The 11924-nt window shown below is 31.1% G+C and overlaps 1 protein-coding gene across 1 annotated transcript; it reads right to left on the reverse strand.

The window, feature by feature from the left end:
• Positions 1–6731: 6731 nt before the first annotated feature.
• LOC132029259 (protein SPEAR1-like) lies at positions 6732–9824 on the reverse strand. The gene is made up of 5 exons (XM_059418573.1): positions 9337–9824; positions 8820–8918; positions 7837–7904; positions 7636–7720; positions 6732–7083 (listed from the first exon to the last, which is right to left on the reverse strand). Exons 1-5 carry the CDS (start codon positions 9571–9573, stop codon positions 6988–6990), a joined length of 585 nt encoding a protein of 194 aa, XP_059274556.1. The 5' UTR covers positions 9574–9824; the 3' UTR covers positions 6732–6987.
• Positions 9825–11924: the final 2100 nt, after the last annotated feature.

Below are 11924 nucleotides of genomic sequence, written 5' to 3' on the forward strand. Positions count from 1 at the left end.
CACATAGTATGTGTGCTTTTGTGCTCGATGATAACATAGCCTGACGGACATATTCGTGAGGTTTATTAGGCCAAAAGGAATAATACATGTCATGAACTTGAATCTAACAAACAATATCTAATTAGAACACGTAAATATGAGCTTTGAGTGTCTGTTGACATACTAATTAAGACTTATTTTACCTAAATCTGAACTTGGAATATACATGGAAATTCTACTAAAAATAATACTCATGTGCTCTGAAAGCTAACTAGCTAGATAAATTCTTCCCTGCCACATATGGCTTACATTAATTATTTTGAAATGTGAATTAGATTTTTGGGGTTCTGAATGACGTGCATGAGACTAAAAGATGCTGAGATAGCAAGTGGGCTATATATGGTCCAATATGAGAAGTGATCAATTCTACAAGGACTTCACAATTATATATATTAGGTCTAATTAAGACGTGCAGACCTTACTTAACATCATTCTTTAAATTGAGAGAACTATATAAACAGTTAGCGAATGAGACTGATCCCAGTTAGCGAATGAGACTGATCCCAATCTATTCTCAAAATTTTGCCTTTTTTATTTGTGTGGTTCGATATGGATTACGATCTACTTCTTGGCAGACCCGTCTCAACAACATTGGAGGCCTAAAGCTAGACTTCAAAAAGATTCTCTAATTTTTTTTAAAAGGAAAGATCGGTATACATATTTTTATTTAACGTCTACTTTTCTAGGTTTTCCAAATGCGGAGTCATTAATTACTGTTTTATAATCGATTTGTTCTAACAATTCCTTTTCAATTGATAATATATCTAATCCATTCAGTCTCTCTTGAGACATTACTGATCTTAGATAAGATTTTATCAATTTTAATTTTAATATTTCTTTTAAAATATTAAAAGAAATATTTTAATATAAACTATTTATTTTATATATAAATAGTTTTTTATAAATTTTATATATAAAATACATCTTTAAGAAAAAAATGGGCCCCAAGCGATTGCTTTATTGGCCTTATGGTCGAGCCTCCCCTGCTTCTTGGGTAAAAACTTTTCAGCCAGTCTTTATATATCTTTTCTGTATCCGAAAATAAACTTCTAGAAACTAAAAAACGTAAAATATCCTTATTGATGTGAATTTGTATTACTTTAATTTGTTCTTCACTCTTAAGGTTAAACTAATTTGTTTAGTGTAAACACTGAATATGGATAAGTTTTTACTATATCATCCTGTATGGCAGTACTTCTACATTTCACACATTTTAGGTAAAAATTTTGGTTTTTAAATTTATTAATAATATGAAATTCAAATATTACCACATGAGAGACCGTAATAGATCAATATTTTTGCATGAGAATAAAGTATTTTCTGTTAAAAAGATTACAAGATATATGTGCAGGGGCGGAGCCAGGTGAAGCTTAGGGGGTTAGAATCCCCTTCGGCGAAACATTTATATACAATGTTCAAATTATTTTTTATGTATTTATCATAGATGTTAAAATTCCTTGACTTCTTCTCACTGTATGTGTGAAGATGTTTTTTCATACTTTGTGCTTTTTGTGGACCTGCTAATCGCAGGACGAAGTGAACTCGAATTTCAACTTCGTGAGCTGTGAGTTCGGCACTTAAAAACGTCAAGTGCAAGGGAGAGGAATTTGGCATTTGAGACCATTGCATTAGATATATCTATCCATTGCAAAGAATCGTAACAATAGATGTAATAGAATAAACAAAATCAGTTTTTGACGTTAACTATAAGATTTAAAATTGAAGTTAATCACATCACAATTTTAGCCAAGTCAAGTAATATGAGATTCAGGTCAATTTTACACTCACTCTGTGTCAATTTATGTGTCGGTATTTGACTGAAAATGAAGTTTAAAAAATAAAAGAGGCCTTTTAAGACTTATTATCTAAAACAAGTCATAAACATTTGTATAGTTATAAATTATCATCTCATTAAGGGTAAAGTAAAAAATTTAAAATTAAATAATATTGTAATAAACAATTGTGTCATTTGGGATTTGATTAGAAAGAAAATAGGAAAAAAAACACAAAATAACCCAAAAATGTAAAATATTTACCAGCCCCTCCCCCTCCTAAACTAATTTCGCTTGTTAACCAATCGACCGAAAATATTTATCCGAGTACGCCCTCATCCAAAACCATTCCTCCATGATACAATCACAATATATTTATATATCATGATGTTATCATGGAGGATTAAGAAAAGGATTGAAGTAGTGCTCCATGATATCGTCTCAGTTTATTTATGTACCACGATGGTATCACGGAAGACTAAGGAGTGTGAGTGTCTAATTGAAAAATCCCATGTCCCCATCTTACACCACAGTATATGCATATAATATATAAGATGATGGTATCTCGAGAGGTTTTTTTTTTTTTTTTTTTTTGAAAAGTGAGTTTTCTTAATAAATGAACATGATATCATCTCAGTATATTTATATACCATGTTGGTATTATAAATTTGGGGGCATTTCAATTAAATAGTTTTAGGGACGTGAAAGTAAAAGGGATATGGGCGGGTAATTATTTTGTTTTCAGGGGGGAACGACGTTCTTTCCCCCAAGAAAATACTTTTTTTTTTGCACGGATTGTCCTTCAAAGGTTCTGGTCTTTAATTTTTTCCCCGTCACTTAAAAAGGTGGTCGAAAATGCTCCGAGGTTTTGGGTTTGAACCCCCGTTCAGTCAAAACAAAAAGCCAATTTCACAGGTCAACGCTTCGCGAAAATTATGCCTTAAGGCAAAACGCAAGGCGAATTTTTTTTTTTTTTTTAACTCTTGAATTCTACAAAGGCCTAACGAATAGACCCTCTTTTGTTACGAAATTATGAAAATTATGCCTTCGGGATAAGGCAAAAGTTTCCCAAAAAAAATACGGAAAAGGGCCAAAATTACCCTTGACTTTGAAAAATAGTTCATCCATACCCTTTTTTTTTTTTATAACGGTTATACTATGGGGTCATTTATCTTTTGTCTAACTGTTGCCAAAGGCTTCAAAATTATTTTACCCTCAAATAATTTTTTGCCTAAAATAAAACCTACGAATTTTTTTTTTTGTTACGGATAATTTTTCAAAAAAAAAATATAAAAATAATTCCTTATTATTTTTGCTGAAAAAAAAAATTTTGGATTGAGTTAGTAGTAAAAAATTTGAGGGTAAAAATAATTTTGAAAGTTAGGATGCATCTAGGCGGAAAGAGATATTTTACGGGTATAAAAAAAAATTAAAGACCACCCCAAAATAAGGGAAATCGTGCAAATTGCCCAAAAAAAATATACCACATTAATTGGGACAAAGGAAGTAACATTATTGTCATTTGAATTGGGCTACTAAAGCTTCCTACCTCGTTCTGCTTAAAAGTGGCCCAACCTAATGGATAGTTTAAGGAGTGCAGCCTGGAGTTTGAATTTGAAGGCCCAATTTACAAGCCCACCTATTATACTAGAAACTTGAGTCAAAAATCATAGAGTAGTTAAGCAGCACATTTGGTGGTATCGGGGACGAAGCTAGAGTGTGACTGTGAGTGTTGAAATTAGTATTTTGGTTCAAATCTTATATTTTTTTAAATAAAAAAATTCTTGCATACGTACATATTATTAATGTAGAACCGGTAACTTAAAAAAATAATATAGAACCTATAAACTTCAAATCCTGACGCATTTTTTGGGTGGGATTACCAAATTTTATAGTTGCATAAATCTTGTGACACGTTTAAGATTACTAAAAGTTCTAAAATTCTTTTTCTATTTATTAAATTATGTAACGATCAAACAGTACCTCATAAATTAAATCATGGGGAGTATTATATATAGAGAGAGGGGAAACATACGGAAGGCTGGAAGGCTGGAAGAGGCATTTTCACATAAAAAGCAGCTTATGTCAACAATATCAAATAAACACATGAAAATGAAAATCTTTTGTTTTTTGTTTAAATGAAAAGTAACTTATTATTAAGATTATATATCAAGCATGTCTTGGACAACATACGTATGCATGAAGATTCCTTATAAATGATTTATAAAGAGGTGAAAATTTAATTCCTTGTTATCATCTCTCTAAGTACTCAGCATATATATTAGTATCTGACTATCTGTTTCGAAAAATGAGTACATAATTAAAGTAGTAGTATACAGCTCATGCAAATCTTGTGAAATTAATTTTCTGATTCATGACATCAAAGAATATATATGAATATATATAGTGGCTGCAGATCTAGAGAACAAATTAAGAACTAAAATTATTTAAGGCATGGAAATGACAAGTGTTGACTAAAACCCGACGTGGTACTGTGTAAAGCTAATTAATTGTGAGCTGTTATGGAGCTAACTTTAGTCAATTATCACAATCAGAACTCACATTAATTAGCAAATTTAAATGCCTGACAGACCATTAAGTTTTGCCTGGTCATAATCAAGAATTATTGGTTATTGCTTGAGAAATGTCTTGAGTTTTGTCTAGTATTTAAGTAACAACGTAATATGGGTTGCTAAGAAGTGTGATGGGATATATAAAATCCCTCCACATATGATGAGATATTTCGCCTTGTGAACAGTAAATGTAGGAAACTTTTTTGCTTCAATTAGCCATACGTAGCGCAAGTTCGAATTAATAGGGTGTGTGTATAAAGCCAAACAATGTAATATATGGGGTGGAGCAGGGATGTGAAGAAATGAACATTGGACTTAACTCAACCCTAAAAACTTGTTCATGAGGTGAGTATTAGCCAAAACCCTATAAGGAGATCAATCCACATCGATCCTATACATGATGTGGGACAACTTAACAATCCCATACTTCCAAGTCTGCCAACTGTAGCGTGAACAATATAATATGGGGGCCTAATATTGGGTAAACCAATAAATGAGATGGGTTTTGTTCTCTGTATGATTTACCATTTGAACGAATGGACATTGAGTCTGACTCAATTCCAAAAACTAGTTATGAGGTGAGGATTATGCAAAATAATGTAAGAAAACCCTAGTGAATTGGTGGAGAGTTGTACTGTTAAACGGCCCTTACATTAGATTTAATATCTAATCTAATTATAGTAAGTCAAGATTTAGTTTGTCAGTATATTAAGTTTTCAAAATCAAATTAAAGTGTTTCATGAATTCTACGATCATAACAAATAAGGTACGATTTTCTTTAAACTTTATCTTTTCCAACGGATTGGGCTCCTCTCCATTTTCTCTTCTCTCCAATTTTCCCAAGTTCCAATTTAGATTAGTGACACTTGTGCTATTTACATATTAATGGTTCAGATTTATTTGACTAATCAATAATCTTAATCATGGTTAATATGCCTTTATGCTAGGAAAAAATTACTCTCTAACTTTGGTAAGAAATCTTCATCTCTAAAGCTATTATTAGAAGAATGATAAGCACCCTTAATAAAATCCTAGATGAAGATAATTACATGTAACCTATTTGCTTCTTTAGCGGAAGTTGTCACCATTTAAAAAAAAAAAAACAAATAAAAAAAAAGTTGAACAAATTTCTTTTATAAATTTTCAAAAATTTAACATGATTATCTCCGGTTTGGGAGTTCTTGTTATGCTATAAACTATCATTGGACAAAAAATTTCAAAAGCTAGATAGCTTTGCCAATTAACAGAAATTAAATGGAAGTCATAACTCTGCCATTTAACATAGAAAAAGTATGAAAATGGTGCATGTATACCTATCAACAACCAAATTCAGTGTTCCGTACTTTCCACGCAAATACTTTAAATTTACTTAAGGTAAAAACTTTTGAAAGTGATATTTTTGGAGCTGAAGATTTCTTACCAAAGTTGGAGGGTATATTTGTCCCCCCCTAGAACAATGGTATATTAACCATGATTAAGATTATTGATTAGTTGAATAAATCTGGACCATTAATATGCAAATAGGACAAGTGTCACTAATCTAAATAGGAACTAGGTGAAAATGGAGAGAAGAGAAATGTAGAGGAGCCAAATCCTTTTCCAACAGCTATCATAGGATTTATGTCAAGATATAATTAGCCTCTTGACATTAACATGTTTTGAATTATGACCATTAATACATTGTACCAAATCAAAAAACATCTTTAACACCAAAAAGGTCCATAAAGATGCATACAAAAAATGAGGAAACCGCAAAGATTTGTTCCCTTTTTTACCTAATGGGGAAAAACTTTGGTTTTCAACATAGCACCAAATTCATCCATCTAGCTTCCTTCTTTTATAAAGTTGAGCAGGTCAATAATAATGTGACATTCTGAAATCATGAATCTAAATTACTTATTCACCAAAAAAAAAAAAAAGAATAATTAAAGAAAATATGGTTGGAGATGATTTATGCTTCATATATATACCCCAATGACATGAGATTATTTGCTATGGCCTTTATTGAATCCTGTCTACGTTAGCTCAATAGGCTAGAGTCTACCTTTAAAAGGAGAAATAGCATCCACCGGCTACTTTTCGATCTCCTTTTTATCTTTTAAATAGCCATTATCGTAGAATTTCGAATTCTACTGGTGAGACTTCATGACAATATCATTTAATGTAGAATTTGAGATTATATGAAAATGGCTATATATATTCTCAATCACAATGGCCGAAAAGTGACTATTTTTGAATTTTATGCCTTTACAAGAAGTTGGATGAATTTTTCTTTTTGCAAACCAAATTTAGCTCACTACACTAGCTAACGAGAGAAATAATTTAAATAATGGACACAAAAAGGACCATTTGTACAAAGGTTAATAAGAGATAATTCCTTCCATTAAAATGGTATTATAACACATGCCATGGAAAATCAATTCCCTTCTTACACTTTTTTGCTTCTTCTTTTTTTCTCTCTCTAAAAAAGACTACTGAATTTCAATAAGTTGCTTAAATAAAACTGGTGCAACATTTGCAAAATCCAAACCAAGGGGTGCTTCTATTTTTCAAAACTACTAGCTAAGTATCATAACATATATTCAATCCATAGTAATAGTAGATCAAAGGGAAAGTCTGAGCTCCAAATCTAACTCTTCAGAATTACTTGAACCAATAGAGTCACTTCTGTCTTTCTTTCTCCTCCTTTCCATTGAATCCTATAAAATAAATTAACCAAACAAAATTTGCAATCAGTTCTATTAATGCATTAACGTGAACTTAATTGCACCACCAATGATTATGGTGGGATAATATCTTTTAAAAAAGAAACTTTCAATCCGTGTAATTGAAATGTAGCTATTGTCGTGAAGTTTCAAATTTCACAGCTGAAGTTTCAAATTTCACAGGTGAAATTCCAGGATATTATCATTAAGTTTCATTTATGGAAATTGAAACTTCCATGATAGTAGCTATTTTCAATTACATGGCTGAAAAATAGCCCGAGCGCACTATTACAATGTTTTGGGGTGGGATGGACAAGATCCCTCCATCCTTAATTAGAGTTTTCAGGTTCGAGCCCTCAAAATGAAGAAAAAAAACCTCAGTAGGGAGCGCTTTCCCCTACAATGGCCTTACGCGACACATATCCGGATAAGTTGGGGCCCCAAAATAGGCACCGGACATTGTGTGCGAAACCAAAAAAAAAAAAAAAAAAAAAAGGAACTTGTAAGTTATGCTACATGGAATTAATGATGTAGCAAGAAAAATACCTCTACTTGCATGGTATGGAGATGTCTAGTCATGTTTGGTTGAGCATAATGTTGAGGCTCATACACTATGCCGGGATGCCAAGTACTGAATTTAACCACAAAAAGTAGTTAGAATCATTTGAGACAAGTATAATGACAATATTTGTGGAGATTAATAAATTGAGAAAACAGTTAAAATTGTCCATTGATATTTTTCAGTACCTTGGTCTAGAACTAGGCTGAGAATCTCCATATCTGATATTTGCTCCTTCAGCGCCACTCATTCCCATCTGAAATTTTGAGTGAGTCAAAAGAGTTTTGTTATGGGCAAAACTAAAATGTGAAGTAAAAAGGACAAATTACAAGAAAACAAATACTTTCTATTTCAATTTATGTGTCTTACTTCTTCTTTTTTTTAGTTTGTTTTAAAAAAAAAAAAAAACTTTATTTCCAACATTCACAAATTTAAGACTATAAGATTCAAAGGGTGTTTCGGTACACTACACACAAGTACAAGATTCAAAACTCTACTTTACTTTCTTAAACTCTGGATCAGTCAAGCTAAGACACATAAAATGAAACTGCAGATAGATCACAAGATTCAAAGATCTATCTTTCTTTCTTATACTTTGTATTCAGTCAAACAAAGACACATCAAATGAAATGAAGCGAGTATTATAAAATACCTCCAAGAAAAAGGGAAAATGAGAGTAAAGTGCATAAATATCCTCCAAATACACAGACTAGAATCCTCTTTCACTATTTACTCATTTAAAGAACTTGTATTTGCTACAAAACCAGTGCTCAATGTTTTAACCAGTGCTCAATCTTTTTATCTACTATATATATGGACAATTTTATGAGAAGAAAGATAAACAAAATAGAAGAATCTCATTCTTTGTCTATCTTCTGCAAAATATGAAGAAATCTAAAAGCAAGCATGTATCTAGGGTTAATCCGGATTATCAGATAATCAGAAAGAATTTTATTAATAACAAGAATTTTATTTCTCTTTAAGATAAAACAAGAGAGAATTGCTTCAACCCAAAAAAGAAAAACAAGAAATGATCTAGACAGCTCCACAAGAAGTATAAGGCATTCTCTAAGTACATAATAATGTTTTGGGACATCTTCCCATATTACTGGAATTACCAAAAAAGAAAAGAAGAAAACTTTGAACCAATCTATAGCTATTAATTGCATACCATAATGCCTTGGTGGCTTGGAAAACCATGAGCAGAAGAGGATGTTGAATAGGAAAAAGATGAAGATGATGAGTATGCTGTTTGTAGTCTCATATCCTCCTGCATATATACAAAAGAACAAGAAAAAGAAAAAGAAAAAACCTCATCAAAATCCTGAATATTCTCAAAGAGTACTCAAGAATCTAGTGCAAGAAAACAATTATGGGAGTGAAGCGGTGGATTCAAAAATTTAAAGTCTATGGGTTCTGAAAACCAACTTGGGAGTGGAGTGGTGGATTCAAAAATTTAGACGCTATGAGTTCTGAAAACAAACTTGGGAGTGCACGTGATGGATTCAAAATTTAGATGATATGGGTTTTGAGTTGATAAATTGCACTATGATAAATACCCTATTCATAACTTTTTGCAGATGTATATAAGGTTTGACTTCAAAACACTAACTACGCTAAACTCATGATTAGATCGGCCACTAAAGAACTTTTGATGAGATAAACACGATTAGAGGCAAAATAGTTACCTGTGTGAGATTGTTGGCATAAGGGTTATTGTTGTGAAGAGAAGGAAGATAATTATTAGCACAACCCATTTCACTATGCAATCTAATTTTCTCTAATTGAGCAACACCAAGTCCTCTTTGTGGTTGCTTGTTTGGTTTTTCTGAATTGTTTTTCTTGCTTTTTCTTGATGATCCTGATGAAGATGAAGATGATCTTTCATTTCCCAAGTTTAGTTCACCAAAATAATTGCTGCCCATATTCTCAATTTTTTTTTTAAATAAAAATAAAAATAAAAAACTTGAGAATCAAGAAGATGAAGAAGAAAGAAGTTGAAACCAAGAAAGATTCAAGAATTGAGATGATTTTGCTCAAAACTTTGTAGCATTATAAGGCTAAATCAATAGGTTAAAGAGAGAGATCTTCAAAAGGGGTATTTTTTTTTTCAAAAAAAAAAAAAAAGATGACAATAATTGCATCGCTGGAGGAGATTTCATTAGGGAGATTGATTTGATTTATCCTTATATAATTGGATTTTATGCCCTTACTTTTGCTTGCTTGCTAGCTCATTTTTGTGAACTTCTATAAAAATGTTACCTCTATTATTTTTTTGTCTTAGTCATAGACTATAGACGACTTGATAGTGATTGTCTCATAAACTCATTAGTTTATGCAATTATTCTAAATCATATCTTCCCTTACGCGCTTCACTCCCACGTTTCCTCTACCCACTATTTTACCATTTGTATAATTTTTTTGCGTTTGAAATCCGTTTTGAGATCTCGATTAATATTCGCGCCGCATTTAAATCGATTAAAGGAGCTTCCTACTAGAATTTTGAGTTCAAAGGTGAGACCTCAATTTAAGGGTAAAAAAATTGTATCCATCCCACCACAATCTTTAATAGTATAAATTCTTTTCATTCTTATTGTTTTTCTTCTTTTTTTTTTGGGAAAAGGAAATACTACTCTACTTTCTGAATGTCTGCAATTTTACACAGTGATGAAGCCAGAAAGTTTAACAAGAAAAAAAGATCTAAGTTAAAATAGTCATTATTTTTGTATACCATTATTGAAAGTTATTCTCTATTACTATAGGCTGCTTATTATTTATTTTGGGTTTCCTATTAAAATTAATGCAATTAAATGAAGTTACACTCAATTATCTTTTAATTTATCTAATTGTATAATTATTTGCATTGTAATAATATTACACCTGGAATTCAGACTTATACCTTTTGAGCCACTATGTATGCTATACTAAAAGCTTCCTTTATATCACAGGGAATTCAACAATATTTATGTATATTATTTTTTTCTTATTTACAAGTTGTATGTTTTAAGCGACATTTCTTAACTCCGCCCCTGATTCTATATTTTTAGATTATACAGTTAAGAAGTTTCTTTTCACATCAAACCTAACCTTCTAGTTGACAATATTACAGTCAAACCTCTCTACAATTTTCATTCCTTATAACGACATTTCACTATAACGGCCTGATTTTCTCCGGAACCGATTTTCTATATTGCATTTTACTTCTCTATAACAACATTCTGCCTATAACAGCAATGTCATTCATTATAGCGGTACACTCTTTGTAAAATTACTCTCTATAACAGCCACCCTCAAATAATGTGCAATAATATTTTGTAAGAAATATATTATCTATAAAATAAAATATTAAAATATTTATGATAATCTTCATTAATTTCATGTACATAGTAAATTTTAGTACTTCAAGTACGAATATCTAAAAATCTTCAATTATACTATTAAGCTCTTAGATAGTCTTCAAGGGAAAGCTATTGAATTCCCTTTTCTTTAAAAGTTTGAACAAAAATCGTCGTCAGTTCAAACGTTACATTATTACGTAATAAGAGGCTAGAATTTATGGAACAATCTACAATTTTAGAATTCTTACATCAAACTTGAAAATTTAAATTTTCAATTAATTTTAAATGCATATGTTCATTAGATTTTAATTCTTTATCGGTATGGTATAACTAGTTATGGATTTCTTAGTAATTTATTAGTCTTTTCAATTTTTAATTAATGAAATATGAAAATCATTTGGGATTTTAAAATTAACAAGTATTTTTGGTTTCGTTTATACTAGCATAAAAACTAATATATATATATATATATATATATATATATATATATATATATATATAGGGAAAATACACAAATACCCCCCTAACGTATACTCGGATTAATTATGTTGCACCCAACCTTTGCGGGCGACCTATTACCCCCCTGGCCTTATTTTTTCCGTATTTTTGTACCCTTTTTCTACCGACGTGGCACAAAAAAAATTGATGCCTAGTTGCATAGTGGAGAGTGTTGTCTTCTTCTTCTTCTCCACTCAAGAAATCAATCAACCCATTTTCTTCCATTAACACACACACATTCAATTTCATCATCAATCATAAAAAGTTCATTTCAAGAAATCAACCAACCCATATTCTTCCTCAATTAACACACACACATTAATTCATCTCTCTAACACACACAAAATCTCCTATGAACACACACACATTGAATTAATGGGTTGGTTGATTTTTCAAGAAATCAAAAGATATTTATGATTGAACACACAAATTGAATGTGT

This window comes from Lycium ferocissimum, chromosome 9, assembly GCF_029784015.1.
Source record: "Lycium ferocissimum isolate CSIRO_LF1 chromosome 9, AGI_CSIRO_Lferr_CH_V1, whole genome shotgun sequence".
NCBI lineage: Eukaryota > Viridiplantae > Streptophyta > Magnoliopsida > Solanales > Solanaceae > Lycium > Lycium ferocissimum.

Coding starts and splice junctions, on each gene's coding strand:
- LOC132029259 (XM_059418573.1), bottom strand. CDS start 9,573: ATGGGCAGCAATTATTTTGGTGAACTAAACTTGGGAAATGAAAGATCA. Junction 8,919..9,336: donor ATGCCAACAATCTCACACAG/GTAACTATTTTG, acceptor GTATATATGCAG/GAGGATATGAGACTACAAAC. Junction 7,084..7,635: donor TCCATACCATGCAAGTAGAG/GTATTTTTCTTG, acceptor TTTATTTTATAG/GATTCAATGGAAAGGAGGAG.